We start from the raw sequence: 19940 nt of genomic DNA on the forward strand, positions 1-19940 counted from the left end.
CTATATTAATTTATAAAATAAAAATAACAACAGCGATGTACAGCACATGAAAACCATGGTGATTTCTGTTATCCAAACTTTTAAACTGTATTTCATTATGATTAAGCCCACACAGAGAGAAGGCTGACTATAAAATAAAGATTAAAAAATAGACCCATAATTATTACTCTCTTGTATTACAGTAGTTTCTTTGTTGCTGCCTCGTTCAGTTAAAGAAGATGATCCAAATATGATTCAAATGTATTAAATAATGTCAGAGGCAGTGCTTTCTCCTTATCAGGATTTTGTTTGTTGTTGGACAAAGGTGGACTGCAGACTCACAAAGACTCACTCAGTCTTAAGTGCTGTGACACAAACCCCGTGGTGATGTATGTCGCTTCGCTCATTCTTTGAAAATTCACGCAGTTACTTTTGATTTAAGAAGTGCGTTCTTGTCAGCATTACCGGGCTCAGTGTCCTGACAAAAAAAAAGAAAAAAAAAAAAAAAAAGAGAAAGAAATCAGATTTAAATGTGTTTAGCCACATGGGGGCAGACATAAGGCATAGCTGGCTGGTCTGATACCAGCAGAAAAGGGTACAGATAAGCCATCTTATCAGAGGTAGCTGGCTGTTAATACAGAGGTTCTCATGACTTCATTCTGCCTGTGGAGACACATGGATTCAAAACTGCTGTTTGTCTGTGGACAGCAGACGAGGGGGGGGCACCTGGTCAAAGGGAGGATGCTCTGGGGTGCTGTCTCAGATGTTATCTCAGGCTGTAGGCACCTTACATGCTTTGTCCTATGGTATGTTATGTCTCCTCCTAACACAAAGCTAACCACAGCTAATTTAATTCCTTTTTGCATAAATTGGGTGTTTTATGGTAAAGGAAAAACTGTGATTAACTGTATCTGTAGCTATGTCATTTGTTAGGGGTTTCACATGATCTATTTTTACATGCAGGTGAGAGGGGAGGAGCACTTCTTGTAAGTAAGAAGGTGCTTTTCGTACAAGGGGAAAATATATTTAAGAGTAAAGGCACTCTAAGTGGAAAGAAAACATCTGAATGATTTCATTTCATTAGAAGTACGGTTTAAAAACGAACTCTGTTATGTGAGTGTCATTCATCACACCAGATTTAAACTGACCTTAAATCACTTTGATCAATATTTTTCATGTCTTTCTGGTGTTTAACAGATCAACATGTTAACCAACCTATTGTTTTTCATTGGCATGTGGTGCACGCCAAGGTTTTAGACTACCTTATCAGAGCTCAGTCCTCCACCCGAATGAGTGTGATAAGACTGGGCAGACTTCTTAAAGCAGTCGAAAGACTTCAGGAAACATCTTCCCTGGACCACCTAGACCAGGCACTAATGTTATCCCTCATACAATATAATCCATAATGGAACCTAGGGCCAGTGTTATCTGTAGAGGAAGGGCCACCCTTTCCTGTTCTGCAGACTGAACAAACAAAAAGTTTTAGTAAACTACCAGAGGGATCACATCTCACAGATTTTCAGAAATATTTACTTAGGATGTTAAGAGACTTCGACATTGATTTTGTGTGAATGTAATGAGATTTTTTTTCTCTCTCTCTTTTTCTTAATATGATTTGATGTAGGTGTTAATCAGTACAGTTTCAGAATTACAGTCTGAAATAAGTGAGATGATTGTAAAGTGTATTAACTCAACTGCCTCTCATTCTCTTGGATCTCCCCCCTCTAGAGAGAAACTACTTCTAAAAAAAAAAAAAAAAAGAAAAACAACAACAACAAAAAAAAAAACTGTAAGATCACGACTTTGGACGCAAGTAGTAACGACTGGCGAGGTGCAGAGCCCACTCCGTGTGTGAGTGACAAGCCCGGCAACAGCGCGGCCGCCCACTCACACAGGAGCTGGGTGAATCTTAATTGTGTAATGTTCATTGACGAGTCAGCACAATGCTGCTGAGACCGCGGAGGCGCACTGAGCCCAGCACAGCGATGAAATGCTCCCAGCGAGGAGGACACAGATGGACAGCTTAGTGCAGCCGCTCGTCGCCCAGTACCTCGCCATGGGATGCCAATCAAAAGAAAACAACCAAAGCGAAAGTATATCGCCGGACGAGAAGGGAAAGGACGACGCGTAAGTCAGATTGATCTATTCCGTGGCTTTTGCTGAAGAGTTTCAGGTGTGGTCCTGGCGAAAATGTGCGGACTTCTTCTACAGTAACTTGATCGTTTCGGATGACAGGGTTGTTTTTGTGATGATGTTTCTGGCTGTAAAGAAACAGATGTCTTCATTTGGTGTTAAAGGTGCCTTAATCTGAATTGAGGCCATCCAAGTATTTTATTTTACGCACAGAAGCGCCACAGGTGAACAGAGTCTTTAACCTCAGCTGTTACTTTGTGACCAGCTGCACCTACACTGCACACATGCTTAAAGCAAATCCGTTCTTGTTGACTGCTCACCCAGCAGTTTCAACTTCACGTCCGCAATTAACCGGTATTTCCCTAAGTTAAAAGGGAGGAAATGAGAACAATGAATCGCCAATTCCCAGGGAGGGGAGGGTGGGGGGGGGGGGGGGGGGGGGGGGTGGGGAGTTAAATTCAAACAATAGCTGTAGTTTTTTTTTTTCTTACAATTCCACAAATCGTTTTCATATGTGTAACAATCCGTGGTCGCATAGCATTATGCTCTGAAACACAAATGCACACACTTATACATCCTCATATGCAAACAGTCTTCTCACACTTTCCTTACAACAAGCCCTCATCTCCCTCCTCCCCTTCACTCTGTTTCTCAAGTAGAGTGACTCCAAGATGTGGCTCCAGGTCTAGAGTTTCTCCTCCAGGCCGGCCTCACAGGTTCCACAAGCCCAGCCCGGCCCAGACAGCCATGGGTAAATCCATGATGTCCCTGGGACACCTCACCAAGGGGGCAAGCTGGGAGGAGCTCATCCAGGCCTGTCTGCAGTCCTTCGGTAAGTCCATGCTGACCGGCACTGGCACTCGTGTTGAGTGTGACATGGTGGAATACAGCTGTGAAGTGTACAGCAGGAGCCGACACGTGTATATATGCAGTGTATATGCATGTCTTTTGTTTGATTGATCCAGCTGAAAATTGGAAGCCTAGATACTGGAGACGGTGCTTTTTGTGTGGTCACATGTTGTAGTTTCTAAGACGTCTCTGTTTTTCCCACCACATGTCCTGGCATTTTGCTGCAAATCTCTGAACAAGTTTGGGCAGGCGTCTAAACAAAGGGAGGGTAGAGAGTTGCATTTGAAAGTAAAATGCATTCTCTTAATACCGCTGCATTTGTTTTTGTTTAATAAGGATTTTACTTTGAAAATGAAATCACTTCCATTGATGCTAGCCAATGTCAGATATTGTGAATTTGCTTTGTGTGATTGTCAAATGTTTAGGGAAAAAAATTCCTTGATGATTGTTTAAGTTCCTGCAATTATAAGCTGTGCTGTATTTGTCAATTACTGTGTTAGTATTAATATTTAACTGAATGCATGATTAATAGAGGGGGTTTTTGTTAATGAAAAAAGCACAGCAGTGATTGAGTAGGCTGTAGCTGGATCAATCAAGCAAAGATCATTGGCTTCATCAAGTTGTCTGGAGTGCTCTTAGAGTTATGGTGATTGCGTCTCTGAAGAGACGAGCTTTCAAATTGCCGTTGCCTGGTTACACAAATGGAGCAAGAGCAATGGAGAGGTGTTACAATGAGCTGCACATAAAATGACATCCCATAACGACATTTATCTGTAGAGAGGCAGAAGCGGGCAGTAATGACAGCTTGACGCTCATTTCAGATTCACGAAGGAAACAGGATTAATCGGAAGAAGCGTTAAGGAACTCTGTAATACAATATCATCCGGTGCCGTGAACGCTTCTTTCAACAAAGTAATTTCAGTGACACTAATGTAAAACATTAGATTCATACGCACACGCTCAAGATATTATCATCAGTAAGGTGTGTTATGACTGGGGTTTTCCTTGAATGGCTTCTCCTGATAAAATGGAGCTCAGTCCTGCTCCTCCCGGCCTACATCACAGGCGAACCCCCTAAGGTCCAGAAGTCCTGCCACCTTTTCAAATGTGAGAGTGCACGTAAGAGCTATTTGAAGGATTACCTGATGGCAGCTTCAAGCCTGGCTGAGCCAAAAGGTCAGCTCCCCGAACAGTGGTCCTCAGATGCTGACCGGCCTTTGAAACACAGCACTATGAGGTGTGGATCAATAGCTGTTGACATCATCAGCCTCTCTAGACCACTCCGCACTGGGCTGAAATGCACACTCTGATCATGCCCAGTGTTGACCTAATTCATATATAGCTTGTTGGGTTTTTTTTTTTGTTGTTGTTGTAAAAGTTGCATTTAATTTCTGTTAAAACTTTAATGTATCAACATTTTTCATGTATAAAATCTGTAAGACATCAAACAGAATGTAAATCAAGATGCTTTAAAATAACAGAGGAAGATTGTTATTAGGCAGATAGTGAGCCTCCGCCCTCAGCAGTGGTTTCCAGCCTTTGTTATCAGGCGTATAGCCCCATCAGATAAACTCATGCACACTTTCACCAACACTGCCTGTCATGTTTCAAATTCATTATTCATTTCATCTGATTTAATACTGGATATTATGCAGCTATTAATGACATAAAAGTAAGTATAATAGTGGATGTTACAATGATTTATTTCAAACAACTGAACAGTCAAAGTTTGCATTTGTGCTAATTGGAGTGGCAGAAGCTGGACGTTTCAACCATTTATCCATTACTTTTACCTGATTATTCCAGTTGTTTATCCACTGAATTAACTAGTTTAACTGTTTACTTACTTTTGGCTAAATTACTTTACCATTTTGTCCTGTTTCAGGGAGCTCCAGATGGATAGCCAATAAGTCATCCGTCTATTTGAACCATTTATCCATTAATTTTATCAGTCTGTTTTTACCATTGATCCATTAGCTTTAGTAACTGCTTCAACGTCCTTTCTTGCTCACTAGTTTTTTGTACACTTTTGGTCATGTGGTGTTCAGGTGTTAACACCACATTATGTATTTTCTAGATGATGAAATCATTTAAAATTTCTATTTTATCAAGAGAACACAGTCGTTTGTTGTATCCTTCAGAGCTGCAAAAGTACCTCTGGTTGGGAATGGCTGCCTTAAAGTATGAATACAAACGGCGTTATTCATAAAGTTATCATGGGCCCCGATTATTATGGAGAATTTTTCACAGCGTACAGAGAGATAACCATCATCCTGCATCTAACTTGGATTTCTCTAAAACAAAGGGACCATCCAGCCCGATATCCTCTGTCAAAACAAGGAAACATTCACCAGCCGCACCAAACCTGCCTGTGGCTGATGGATGTCTAAGATAACCTTAAAATCAGGCCAGGCGCTGTGTGCCCTTGGCAGTGTTTATCGCTATATAGTGTCATACAGTTCCAGTGTAGCGGGCAGCAGCTTTCCTGATTTTCCAGTCACTAACACACAGTCCAGAGGGGATTTCCTCCTGCAATTAACCCTGCATGGGGAGGGTTAGTGGTTGGAAAGTTGTGAAAAAAAAGGATGGAGCAATTGTTTACCTGATGGGGAGTCATGACTTCCTGTTGTGCATTTGCCGCAGTTCTGTCTTTGGCTGATTCATACCCGATTGTTAGGACATTGTGAGCTAAAACACAAGTGGTAGCTTAAGTGAGACAGGCGGTTCGGTATTGCTTTATATACATTAACTGCGTCTAAGCTTTGCTGCTTAAACAGCTTTATCATTTTGAATACAAAACATTGTTTCACTTGTCTCTTTCACTCTCTTGTTGACTCGACCGGTGAAGTCACTGGATTTAGCTGTGAGTGGCTGTATCTTACAAACAGAAACACACCCCGTGCAGGATATGAGGGCTGGATTAGTCAGCTGTGACTGGAGTGGCGAGTTGCTTACAGATAACAAAGATTTGAAAACATGTTGCCATGGCGTCTGAGGTATTTCCAAGGTGATATGGTTTAAAAGTGGGTCCTCAGACGCCTGATGTCCTTGATGGTGTCAAGATACTGCTAAAGCTTAAAGGCATATTCAGCTCGACAATTCACAAATGTTCTTCAAATTTTCAGCACGATGCATTCATTCTGTACAGATTGTGGGAGGAAGATGTAAACAGCCTAAACTGTCTGTCCATGGTATATAAATAATATTCTCGAAGCTATAATGAAATGGTTGTCCTCTTTATGTCAAACACTAATGCACTGCATGTCACAGTGGTTTGAAGTTTCGCAGAGGATAAGTGGTGTGCTGGTTCACTTAAGTGGGCTGGTAAATGCATTTTCTGCATTCATAGGTCAGATCTGGTGTTGTGATGTTATGGAATAGTTTTTACACATATAGTCTTAATTTTTTTTCTTTAAGTTATTGAGAGGAAAGTTTGCCCCTCTCTGTGGGTCTCAAGATGTCAGTTCCGGTGTCGAGTCAGACAAGAAAGATAAGGAAAGGTGGTCTGGTCACAAAGAGAGGAAGCGATGTATGTAAGGAGAGAGGAAGCGACAAAGGTAGTGAGACAAGCAAGCCACAGAGGTTCACACAGTGAGAGGATGCAGCAAAGATTCAGAGACAGGGCCTGTGTTCTCCATTGATGGAAAGATCTGTGTTACAGTTTTCATAGATACTTGAGGTTTATACAGTCGTATCCTTCTTCACTCCTAATTTCAATGATTTATTTACATAATGCTGTCATATCAGTATCACCTGAAAAATAGTCATTAATATTTTGACTGTTGTGGTTGTTTTGATCCAAATTAAGACTAAGATTGGCATGATTAGGGCTACGATTAATTATTAGTTTGATTAACAAATAACGTTGCAACGACTTTAATTTTTTCAACTAATCATGTATAAAATATCCAACAGTTACTGAAGTAGACATGTATTTAAATGTCTTGATATTCATAATATAATATAAATAACATAAACAGCAAATGTTTACATTTGAGAGGCTGGACATGGGGATTTTTTTTTTCTTTTGTGAAACACGAGTTAAATTATTAATTAGTTATCATTTATCACAATTATCATTGTTGAACATTTTTTTGTTGATCAGCTGATCTACTAATCAGTGCTTTCCAAACCTCAGTCTACTTTGTGAAATTATATTTTCGTTCCTAACATTTAAATAAGTAATAATAATAATAATAATAATAATAAGTAAATAATAAAATATTTAAATGATAGGATATAAGATAAACATATGTGGACTGTTGTTTTACTAAACACAAACCTGTGACTCTTACATGTGGCTGGATCACATGCTTTTGGAGGCATCAGTAATGTGCCTGTATATTCTAGATAAGGCTGCCAAATGTTTCTAGACTTCGAGACTATATGTTTTAATCTCCTTTCCGATGACTATCTATCAATGAGGAGAGAGGAATCAGATTTCCATGTCACCATTATGCACACGTTGTCACTTTGATTAAGTGATGATACACTCAAGTATTTGCATTTTGTCTTGCAGACTCAGATGGTCGTGTATGTGGGAGCAGCCACTTGTTGAACATCACCTTGACCATGCACCGTTCCCTCATCTCCTCCAGTGATCTGCTGGACAAACTCATTACTCTATATCCTTAAGCAACCCGTCATCAAGCTATAACCACGGCCAGACTATTCAAGCAGTGCGTTTGGCCTGTTTTGAGCACCAAATGCAGCATGGGATCAGACCACTGGCTCTCTGTGTGCTGCTTGCGTTTGGTTGTCAACAGCAACGGGCAATCATGCTTGTATTTGGCTTACAATGCTGCCTGTAGCTGTCAGAGCAAAATCTGATAGGCAAGTGGCAGTTCATGTTTACTCCTGCTGCCAGTTGCTGCAAACCTTTTACATTTCTGTCATTTCACCATTTTCAGTTGCGCTGAGTAAATTTCTTTCACTGTATCCCATTCATTTAATTACAGGGAGTCTGTCCTCATTGTGTACTTCGTCTCTTTCAGAGTGTTTGATTCTTTCTCTTTCGTTTTCTCCACTTCACAGTTAGAAAAAAAACATGTTTTGTTTTTTTTTGTAGTGTCTTGTGACTTGAGTGGTGGGCCTGTAATCTACACTTCCATTCAGGAAACAGCAGTGGCGTCACGAAGCCTCTCAGTGGAGCTTATTGGCCTGACAAGCAGCCTTGGGGTTTCAGGTGTTAATTACCTCTGCCTCTTTCACATACAAGACCTCTCCAACTATATATAAACACAGACCCTCCATTGCTTAAAGAGGCCCCTGCTCACACGAACCCACGTCAGAGCGTACAACGCCGAATGGCCCCTCTGCTATTTTTAACCCTCTCACTCTGAGCTGAAGACCCAGAAGGATACATCAAATAAATTCAGTGTGTGGGTTAGGATCAGGGAAGAGACACCGGGGCCATTACCAGCCCTCATCACAGTCTGGCCTTGGGATTGCGTGGGCAGTTCTTCTGCTCCCATGACGCAATTAGCCTTTTTATGTGCAACACTTCAAGCTGATTTCTGTCAATTGAGAGCCATAGTGTTCGTCTGTTTATAAAAGCTGCTTCGTAAAAGAAGGAAATGCTTTTGTGTGTACTGTATATAAATTTACAGGCCTGTGTTTTTGTGGTCAACGTGTGCAAAATGGCGGGCAGAGCAGCCACAGCGATGAATTATGATCTTACGGGCTGACAACATTGATTACAACATTTTTCATCTTGCCAGTAAACAATGCACATTAATCAACAGTTGTTCTACAGAATTGGAGACATCGATTGTGTATTCTATTTTTTCACTTTGTTATTCACTTACTCCTGTATGCCAGAGTGATTCATTCTGTGATGCTCATCAAGGTTTTGCTTCACGCAGTCGCCTCCTCCCACATTTCCAAATGTCACATTTGTTTGCCTTTTTAGTTGAGTTGCTGTAGTTCTTATTAATGAGTTGTTTGTAGGGAAGACACTCTGCAGTCTATTCAGCCATATGTTTATTATTTACTCATAACATACCTGTCACGAACAGTGTCGCAGATCAGCAGATTTACTGGCGAGATGTTTTTACCTAAAACAAAAGAGCGGCTAAACCTGAATTCCAGCTTAAACTTTCAGATGATAAAACCTTGGTTAATAATCATGATCTGTCAACATCATTACTTCCTTAACCAAAGGGCTTTACATTCAAGACAGTGCTGGACAATGAGCAGCCAACAGAGTGCCAGAGGATATGCTACCTCATCAGGTCAGTCTCATACACTGACACATTTTCAGAGTCTAACATTAACTGTGTGTTTTGTATCAGTCACGTGGTTTCATCTCCGACCTCCAGGCATTGGATCCAGGAATTCTGGATGATGTTCCGCTTGCACCACAGCTTGTCAGACAGTCTGGACCAGTTCAGGGAGCTGATCAGAGAGCAGGGACAGGACCATCTTTGCTCTCTCCTAGAGACCAAATGGATGTAAGTGTTAATCTCTGACCAGCTGGCAACTGAGACATTAGGCCTTCACGACTCTCAGTTGTTTGTTCAGTCATGGAAAGTACAGAAATCAGTCACAATCAAGAATCCAGACTTTGAACTGTGAACTGTTTAACTCTGAGGCCGTTAAAGGATCTTTAAATCAAATGTTTGTTTTTGTCACGCTGCTACAGTACGTGTATGTGCTTAATTTGTGTGCGTTTGTTCAAGGGTTGCTTGCTATATGTCGCACTTGATCACACAATGCTGAGGGACATATTCAGACTGGGGCTGCAGCTAACTATTATTTTCAGTGTAGATTAATCAGCTCATTATTGTCTCATTTAAGCAACTGATAATTTGATCTGCTAAATGTCAAAAAACTGAAAAGCATATGTCAAAATTTCCAAGGTGACATTTTTTTGTCTGACCAGCAGCCCAAAACCCAAAGATATTCAGTTTATATCATAAAAGGACCAAAAAACACCAAATTCACAGAAGCTAAAAAAGTCAACACTGATTTTTTTTTTTAACATTTTGCTTCAAACTCATTAACTAAATCAACTAACTGCAACAAAACTACTGCTACTAAATTCCTGCCTATTGAATAATTGCTAAATCAACTAATTGTTCCAGCACAAATTCAAAATGTACAATATATGGCTACATTTTCCATTAGATGGGGAATGTAATGTGTCTTTTTTCTGCTATATTTACATGTAATTAATGTTGGTATCTTTGCATGTGTTTCTATTGACTTAAATTTAAAATAATGCCTTGTGGCTTTTAGCAATGTCTGTTTGAGTTTATACAGATATAAACAAGAGTGTTTAAAACTGTAATTTTCCAGATTATATAGTCATGCAGCCTTTGTTGATTGTAAATGTTGTCGTGTTATGCTGCCATGTTGTGTTCTAGAAGTGAACGGGATTGGTCATGGAAGGCCAGCCAGAAGATCAAAGCTAACAGCAGTAAAAAGAGGAAGGTATCTCTTCTTTTTGATCACCTGGAGCCCATTGAGTTGGCGGAACATCTCACCTACCTGGAGTTTAAATCTTTTTGCAGGATCTCAGTGAGTATACACACTAAGGTCAACTAAAAAAGAGCCTTCAAATATATGTAGGTTATCTTTTGCAAGATGATTTGTTTTTTTGCACATGCTTCTTCATGAGGTTAAAAAAAAAAAAAAAACATTGGGTATTTCCTCCTCATGAAAAATGCCTTGCAGTTTCCGTGCAGCGGTTTATGCTCCTCTCTCTGCTCTCTCTCTGCCAGTTTGTAGACTATCAGAATTACATTTGCAACTGCTGCATGAAGGACATCCCCGTGATGGAGCGTTCCATTGCCCTGTGTAATGGTATCTCCCAATGGGTTCAGCTGATGGTGCTGAGCCGGCCAACTGCTCAGCTGAGAGCTGAGGTTTTCACCAAGTTTATCCACGTGGCACAGGTAGTGGTTAAATCAGCCCCGCACTACGACTCAAAACCGTATTTCACACTTTAGTCTTTGCTTGCATGTGCGTGCTGTTGTTCACACAGCTTACTAACTAATGGCAGCTTATTGTCACACTCTGGGCAACACTACTGGCAACACTATAGATGCTGCATAATTGGCAGTTGCATAATGCATATTCACAGAGAGCTGGTAATGATCCTCAAGAGCTGTGCTGCAGGCTTTTAGCATATCCAAAGATTTTACCAATAGAAAAATATTAACTGAATACAAGCAAATGGAGTCATCTGGTAGAACACACTTGCACACTGAAGAGCTTGTGGAAGTGGAAAAGAGAGAAATGACCCGTGAGTGCAGTTGCTGATCAGACCTTGCTTGTTAAAACCACTTCAATGTGAAGCTGCATGCAGCCTGCTGAGAAGTGATGCGCCGACTTCAGGGAGCCGTTAGGCAGGCTTGTACTCAGGAGGACCTCTTGCACTGTAGCACTAATGCACCAGTCTGCTGCTGTTCACTGCTGTGAACCTCAAAAACCCATGGGTGTGGAAACGAATTTCACACCATAATGCTCCAGTGACAGCACAAATTAGAGAACTGAAAGGAGAGGGAAAAGCACTTCCAAAAAAGAGTGAGATATCAGAGTGCAGTAAGAAAAGCCAACACTATAAGTGGCTTATGTAACGGCAGTGTTGTGAATTACATAACCAGGCCTACCTGGAACAAGTTAAATTGTGCATGTTTATATATGTGTGTGTGTGTGGATGGATTGATATGTGTGCTTTTATGTGTGCATCCACTAGAGTCTACATCTTATGCACAACTACAACACACTAATGGCGGTGGTAGGAGGCCTTTGTCACAGCTCGATCTCCAGACTGAAAGACACCACCTCACATGTACCTAGTGAGGTCACCAAGGTAAAAGACAACTACACACATCTCTGATCCCTGGCTTTTAAATGAGACGAAAACCCAAAAGAATGCATTAAATAAATTCCGTGAGTTTAGATTGAAACAATGAATGAAATGAAAACATTCTCATATTATTCAATACAAAAAACTCTATTCACTCCCCAGGTACTGAACGAGATGACGGACCTGCTGTCCTCATGCAGAAACTATGACAACTATAGACAAGCTTACAACAGGTGTACAGGTTTTAAAATCCCTATCCTGGGCGTCCACCTTAAAGACCTGATTTCAGTCAATGAGGCCATGTCGGACTACGTGGAGGACAACAAGGTCAATGTCCAGAAGCTCCAGGCACTCTACAGCCACATTAATGAGCTGATCCAGCTCCAGCAGATCCCACCCAAGCTGGACGCAAACAAGGACTTGGTCCATCTGTTGACGGTAGCGCACCTTTCAGTTAGAGTCTTTTTAAATTGTTATGTAGCCTCATGTGATTCACTGCATTGTATTGAACACAAGCACAGATGCAAATGAGCATGTTAGAGCATGTGGATTGTCCGGGCTTGTGTGGGTGTGATGAGAGTCTATGATCTATGAGTGTGTGGGTGACGAACTGAGTGTGAATGAGAGTGAGTTGAGATTACTGTATTGTTGTGCTATCTGTGTGCAGCGCTTTAATCGCACTTGAACGCCAGAATGCCCGTGAAGAGATAATAGTTAGCCTGTGACCTAAATTTGCCCTCATCAAAACATGTTTGAAGGAGAAATCTAGAGATACAGAGAGCTCTTTCTCTCTCTGTTTAAAAGCCATGCGATGACATGTGTTCTCTCTTTCCCCACAGCTGTCCTTGGACCTTTACTACACTGAGGATGAGATCTATGAACTGTCTTACGCCAGGGAACCCAAGAACTGTAAAGCACCTGTGAGTGATGGAAGCAGACACTTTAAATGAACACCTGTTTAACAGCTGGCTTTAAAGCAGCACTCTTACATTTTAGGAAATGCCTTTATTTACTTAGTTTTTAACATTTAGATGATCAAGTCTCATGTCAGTACAGTGAATATGAAGCTTCAGCCAGCAGCTGGTTAACATTAGCTTAGCTTAAATACTGGGGAATCAGGGGAAACAGCTAGCCAGTCAAAAATATTAAAACAAAAGCCAAATAAGTATTAAATGAGTAGTTCAACATTTTGGGAAGTATACTTATTCTGCTTCCCGTTGAGAGTGAGATGAGAAGATCAGTTCCACTCTCATGTCCCTATGCTAAATATGAAGCTACAGCCAGCGACCGCTAGCTTAGTTAAAGACTGGCCACGTGGGGAAACAGCTTTTAATAAACTAGCAAAAAACAGAGTAATACTTAAAGGAGTTGTTTGATATTTTGGGAAAATACACATTAATTCTTGTTAAAAGTTAGATACGGCTAAAACCACTCTCATTTCTTTACACTAAATCTGCAGCTACAGCCACCCGGTGAGCTTAGCTTAGCATAAAGACTCTAAAACACAGTTTTCCAGTCTTACTCCAGTCTAAGCTAAGCTCAACAGCTGCTGGCTCCAGCTACATACTTACCATTGGTGGTACCAATCTTCTCATTTAACTCTCTGCAGTAAAGCAAGTAAGCGAATTTCCAAAAATGCTTAAATGTCTTTTACTAAGAATTGCTAAGCTTTTTTAAAACTAATTTTATTTGACTCCCAGCCAGTTGACAGTGTTGCTTCTGCTTCCAAAGGGCACTGTGCATAGATTTAGCATAATAGACCATATTTTACATCTATCTTTACGTTTATCTGCCTGATCTTGCATGTTTTTATTTTATATTATATTATATATATCATATTATAATTTTCTATCAGCCAGCCACCCCCTCTAGACCTCCAGTGGTTGTTGACTGGGCACCAGGAGTGGCTCCCAAACCTGACCCTCGAACCATCAGCAAACATGTGCAGAGAATGGTGGATGTAAGTGCTTCCGTTTTAAAGTGTAGCCTCCACATAGCTACTCAGTAAAACTGTTATATAACAATAATAATTAATTTTAGCTATTCTTCTGCATGCTGCCATTTTGACAGCCTGCTTGTTGCAGCTATTGTTCACTAAAAGTCGAGCAACAATGGGTTTTGCCTCCTGTCTTTCACAGTCCGTGTTTAAGAACTACGATCACGACGAGAATGGCTTCATTTCTCAAGAGGACTTTGAGAAAATTGCTGCTAGCTTTCCTTTTTCCTTCTGTGTCATGGACAAAGAGAAGTGAGTGTTTGACAGGTCACACACTCACTCCGAGCTCATTTGTGACTTCAGTGGAGAGGAAGCAAAAGTGGTATTTGTAGTGATGAGTGTAGCAACAGGAAACATAAAATAGCGGCAGAACCAACCATAACCCCCACCACTAAATATTCACTCCTTTATTTCTCACACACACCCAGAAGTGTATGATGCTAACAGCCAAGAGAGGTACATGGGATACCTCAATTAGCCCTAAACATGAAAACCATAACAGTTAATGTTTTCACGGTACACTGTGACAAAGTGGTATGCGTTGTTTAGCATAAGTGTGGTAGAGTAAAATATTAAAGTGTGAAGTTAAGATCAAGGTATGTCTGTAAAAATGTTTATTTCAATACTACATAATATACAGCTATGCTTCCTCTATGACATTATACTGTGTATGTGTTGGGGTTGTGCAGGGAAGGCCTCGTCAACAGAGACGAGATCACAGCCTATTTCATGCGGGCGAGTGTCATCTGCTCCAAACTGGGGCTTGGGTTTGTCCACAACTTCCAGGAGACCACTTACATGAAACCCACCTTCTGTGACAACTGCTCAGGATTTGTAAGTCAACACACATACTCACAGATAAGGGTGTATAATGAAATACAGAAACTGTTTTACGGCTGTGTCACTGTCTGTAAATATTTAAACAATATTTAATTTGGGTTTTAGTCTTGGCTTTTATATTCAGTTATGTGAAGAGTGATTTGTCCTTATACTCTCCTTCATAGTTGTGGGGTGTCATCAAGCAAGGCTACAGGTGCAAAGGTAATTATTGCACTCTGCACTATTGTGCAACTTTGATATGTCTATCTTTGGCCAAATGTCAGTATTATGTTTAAGTTTCATACTGAGGCGAGGTACAGATAGTGTCTTGTGGGGAGCAGGTAAAGTGAGCTATCTTAGGAAGGTGTACTGTGGTTTTCTGTGTTGCATACTGCGAGCTGAACTTTGCAACACATAAAAAAAGAAAAGAGTCTGAACCACATTTTTTCCCCCTCCCCCGTCCCTCAAAAGATCTGAGAACTGTTTGTTTGCTTGACAGTAAGCACGCAAAGGTCTGAAAGTTGCATTTGCAGAACAGGTAGTGTTCAAGCAGAAGTCAGTAGCAGTCAGTTTGTTAAAGTTAGACTGACGCTAGTTCCTGTTCTGACGTGTTGTGCATTCTTTGGTCTTGCCCAGATTGCGGGATGAACTGCCACAAGCTGTGCAAGGACCAAGTGGCGTTTGAGTGCAAGAAGAACACCAAAGTGACCAACGCCACTGACAGTCCGACACCAAGCTCCACGCCTGTCACCATGGGCACCTCGGAGGGTGGGTTGAGATGATGGGATTCATTTGCAGAATAAAACAGTCCAATTCATACACACATACACACACACACACTGTATTAATCATCACAGTCACAACACATAAGAAAGTATGCAGACCATAACATGCATCTAACATGGAAGTAATCTCTAAATAGCTATGACATGTGCCATCTGGTGGCTGAGAATTGTTACACACATCGTATAAGGATTAATTTAGAAATCTTATTTCCTGTAATCACTGCCTGGCACACTACAGAAAAACTGTAAAAATCTGAATTTACGTAATTTCACGTTAGTTTGCAGAAGTTGAAAGAAAACAATGCCAGCACAAAGCACAGGGTCAACTGTCTGGGTAATTTCCCTCCAGCTGTCATTAGAAACAGTTTCACTTACAGTAATACTGCAGCACCCACCAGCTACAAGAAACGTAATATATTCAGATCAGAAGCACTTTCAGTTTTACTTAATATGGATTGACGCATCAAGACATCGGGGCTATATTAACAGCTCATCTTTAAACAAATCTTAATGACATGCTATTTTAAACATACTGAAGTGAGTCATGGGTTGTTTGTGAACTTCTTAACCTTTAAAACATGATAGTGATAAAATGCTGGAAAGTGGAAAGTCAAGACCTTCACGATTAACAATCTGCACTTTCCATTTGTCTCATTTGAAATCATTTCTTATGATGTCCTACTCTCCAGGTTCAGAAGAATGTCCTTTCCCCTACCCAGCAGATGACAGCAAAGACTGGAGCCCAGACTCCCCGCTCACCTCCTATTCAAAGCCACAAAGGGTCCATAGTGGCACTCAGACAGAGGGACCACAGCTATCATGTGCAGCCCCTGACGCCAGTCGCTTTCAGCCTTCTCTGTTAGTCCCAGTGACACCCACCCTCACCTCGTGTCCCAGCCCGATGCCCCTGAGAAAACAGCGATACTGTGTAAAATGGGAGAACAGAGCCACTGTTGTGCACAAGCCTAAAGAACCAGAGGAAGAGCGCAGACCCACCTATGAATCTCTGGAATCAGTGAGTGACAAAACCAAGTTTCTGTTTTCCCCTCTAACTACCGTACTACTTGCATACACCACAGCTATGTCATACAAATCTCCTATGTCTTTCCCAGGAAAACCAGAGGCTGCAGCAAGCCAATGAGACACTACGCAGGAAGCTGAGGGAGACAGAGCGGGAGGTGGAGATACTAAAGACACTGCTAAAGAGGCATGCTCTCCACCCCGTGGAGGAGGACTCCTCATCCTAGACTTGTACACACAGTATACTACACCTTCTCCAGGGAGACTGCTGCTGCTCCTGTATGGCAGTATGCATAATTCTGGACCCAATATTTAACTTATTGGTCAACAGTGCAAGTAATTTATCAGTATAATGAGACCCAGGCAACTTGGCATCACATGGTATGAAGTGGGATACAATGCACATATTCAGTAGAGTTGTTCTAATGCTGCAATGTTAGACAGCCAATCAAAAAAGCCACTCAGTATCTCATCACTAATGAGGTTAAGGACGTTTTAAGGTGCATATGGAAGCTACAGTACACAATGCATTAAATACAGTTCACCGATTTGATATTAACAGAAAAACATTTATCAAAATGACTGCATAGTATGAATATGCTAAAAGGCTATAGATATATATTTAAAGAACTGAGCAGAAGGAGACACTTTACTGTCCAGTTTTACAGAAGAATGAAATTCAACGCAATGAGCATTAGCCACAGAAGTTAGTGAACCCATAACGGTAGTTGCAGGTGGAATGGAGTTTCCTGTTAAAAAAAAAACAAAACAAAAAAAACATTGAATGAAGGAGTGCAGTATTTTAGAGTGAAAATAAAGCAGAATGTGTTTGATCAATTCTTGATCAATTAGTGGCCTTGGATATTTATGTTAAACATAAAATGGAAATCAGGGGCTGCAGTAAAAAGGAATGCAGCTATATATTTTTCAAAAACAAGACGTTTGTGACTTTTATGACAGGTGCGTTACTGTTATTGTTATTATTAGTACTAACAAGAGCCCACTGATTATAGCAGCAGAATGAAAGTTCAGCACTGTCAGAATGGCCTCTGATATACAGAACTGTTGTTGCTTGCCATCATTGTCCTTGTTCATATCAATGCACAAGAGGATTTCAGTGCGTCTGTTTATATTTATTGTCCGAAACACTACACAGTTGATATAAAGAGTGAGACAAATGAACATTTTGTACAGTATGCTGGTACTTTCAGTTAATTATTTATGCTTATGTATGTTGTCATCATATTGATCCTTTTTATTTTTATTGTGCAGCCATGTCATTTAATTATTGTGTGGTCCACTGTAGCAGTGTTGTACTGTAAATGAGACAGATGTGTGTGTACTGTGTGTAATGTACTGTAAATACAAAGTATAGGCTACACAGTGCCATCCTTGCTATATCAAGATTTATCCTCTCCCAGTATTGTCGTAATAAACTTTTAAATCATTGCCTGTGTTACTCTACTTGACCACTGGAGGTCACTAAAGCTTCGTAATATCTCTTCAGCTTCTTACTAATGATTGTTGACTTTTAGTTTGCAGATTCCCAGCTGCTTGCTCTGCAAATGTTGCACTCTAATTAGCTATCTCTTGCGTTTAACTTAAAGACAGTTTCTGTCAAATTAGAGAGCAAAAAAGCACAGTCACAGTCAGATCATTTTCTCTGTTACGTTGTGCTTAACTTTAAATGAGCTAACTTCTGATGTCAGGTTTAAAAATGATTTTTTTTTATTTAAAAAATGAGAAAAACTGAGTTTCATAGGGAAAAAATTATTGTAGAGCTGCAGTTAAGTGATACATTTAAGCATCTACAGTGCATTGTATCTAGTATCTCCAAAATAGATGGATTCATTTTTGAAATGTAAACCTTTCCAAAGACAGCCACCCTGTTGTCTGGAGACTCTGCCAATCTGCCCTGTCCCTTGGGCTTTACTCCTGGTAATGAGTCCCAACTTCACAGTTAACATTGGCCTGTCAATAATGAGAGGGCAACTGTCTGCTCTTGGAGAAGCACAAATTCAAACCAAGTACATAATCCTTCAGACTCCTTAGATTTCTTTCAGCCATACTGCAATCAGTAGGTGATTTCACATTGCTATATTCCTGGTGCTGTGATTCAATATGTGCATTTCTATAATGGTAATTCCTCCTCAGATAAAGAAAGTCATTTGACTCAAATTATATTGTGCCTCTTCACTTCTTGCAACCATAATGACTTGTTGCCTTAACATTGGCTGGGCAGTGAGCAGAGACCCAGTGAAAAAGGATAGTCTCTGAGGCATAGCAGAAGCTCCCGAGCCTAGCCTCGGTGACAGCTAATTTACTTCTATTTGAATGTGACACCCAGCTGCAGGGGAGTAACACCCCTAGTCTACCAGGCTCCATGCACACTAATGCTGAATAATTTCCAATATCATGGCTGGCTGAGAGAAAGTGACAGAGAGAACATGTGTTAAACTCAAGGGACGATGCCCCAGCAAAGGCTGCTTTTTCCCCATCAAGGCTGTAACACTAGCTTGAGAGGAAAAATGCATTTACCCTGACACATTAAAGCAGTCACCACAAAGATAAATATATCAGTCTAAAGTCCATTTACAAACCCAACAGTGAATGTAAACACAACTAATTGTGATGCATTTAAGCCTAAAGGAGATTGTGAGACATATGTAGGCAAACTGATACAGTGCATAATTCAGTCCTCCATACATTGAGAGGAAAATATAACACTTCAAAAGTCAGTCTAATTAAAGTGGGCAGACAGAGATGATTTATCACCCAGATACCAGTGTACTTGGGGGAATTGGGCCACTGTGAGATACCCATAAGTTAACAAAATCTGCTAAGTCTAATGAACACACTCCAAAACTAATTAGGGAAAGATGTGGAACACCCAATTATGTTCCCCTGAACACACAGTGTGGGACATGGAGAACACAACAAGAACACAACACATTTAACACACAGGCAATGTTACCATGTCAAACTCGGAGAAGAGCAGCTACCGACCACAATGCCTGTAGGATACAGCGACGCCACAGTCGAACTCTACTCCACTAATTTCCTTGATTATTAAACTGAGTTCATTAAGTTCTAATGATGGCCAAAGGAGCCCTGTGGAAGAGCAAGGAGAGAAACGGTAGTGAAGACAAGGAGGGAGGAGAGAAAGAGGCACACGTTTTGCTGATTTTTTTCCTGGAGGTGGCTTGAAAATTGTTTGAAGCGATGGTGAATTTTTTAATTAACCTTGATGATAGCGGAGGAGTGGAACAAGAGAAGGACTGTGCAGGAGTTTCGCCAAGAGAAACATCATTGCTCAGCTTTGTCCCTATTTGGCCTTTAACAATCATGTAGTGGGTTTTTTTTAGCTTCATTATACAGACAAAATCCACTTATCAGTTCCTGGTAAATGAAGAATAGAGAAACAAGAGGCAAAGCCTGAAACTCATACAAGGGTAATGAATTTGCTGGCAACATTGCCGACTGTAAAAGAACCCACAAAGAAATATTAACTTACATTTTGGGCTCTGAAATCCTCAGAAAAAAG

The 19940-nt window shown here is 40.7% G+C and overlaps 1 protein-coding gene across 2 annotated transcripts; it reads left to right on the top strand.

Annotated features, from left to right (window-relative positions):
• Positions 1-1528: 1528 nt before the first annotated feature.
• LOC139632651 (RAS guanyl-releasing protein 1-like) lies at positions 1529-17845 on the top strand. Of its 2 annotated transcripts, none has more exons than XM_071497724.1 (17): positions 1529-2106; positions 2769-2944; positions 7481-7586; positions 9132-9194; positions 9282-9413; positions 10329-10482; positions 10686-10859; positions 11663-11779; positions 11939-12214; positions 12616-12696; positions 13632-13736; positions 13915-14024; positions 14462-14606; positions 14777-14813; positions 15228-15359; positions 16066-16391; positions 16489-17845. In XM_071497724.1, exons 1-17 carry the CDS (start codon positions 1970-1972, stop codon positions 16621-16623), a joined length of 2406 nt encoding a protein of 801 aa, XP_071353825.1. In that variant the 5' UTR covers positions 1529-1969; the 3' UTR covers positions 16624-17845. The 2 variants fall into 2 exon arrangements, with proteins under 2 accessions (XP_071353825.1, XP_071353826.1); XM_071497725.1 differs by having other exon boundaries at positions 1530-2106; positions 2772-2944.
• Positions 17846-19940: the final 2095 nt, after the last annotated feature.

This window comes from Trachinotus anak, unplaced genomic scaffold (assembly GCF_046630095.1).
Source record: "Trachinotus anak isolate AG129_WGS33_773 ecotype Australia unplaced genomic scaffold, CSIRO_AGI_Tana_v1 ptg000015l, whole genome shotgun sequence".
Taxonomy (NCBI): domain Eukaryota; kingdom Metazoa; phylum Chordata; class Actinopteri; order Carangiformes; family Carangidae; genus Trachinotus; species Trachinotus anak.

Coding starts and splice junctions, on each gene's coding strand:
- LOC139632651 (XM_071497724.1), top strand. CDS start 1,970: ATGCTCCCAGCGAGGAGGACACAGATGGACAGCTTAGTGCAGCCGCTC. Junction 10,483..10,685: donor AATCTTTTTGCAGGATCTCA/GTGAGTATACAC, acceptor TCTCTCTGCCAG/TTTGTAGACTATCAGAATTA. Junction 15,360..16,065: donor CACCATGGGCACCTCGGAGG/GTGGGTTGAGAT, acceptor CCTACTCTCCAG/GTTCAGAAGAATGTCCTTTC.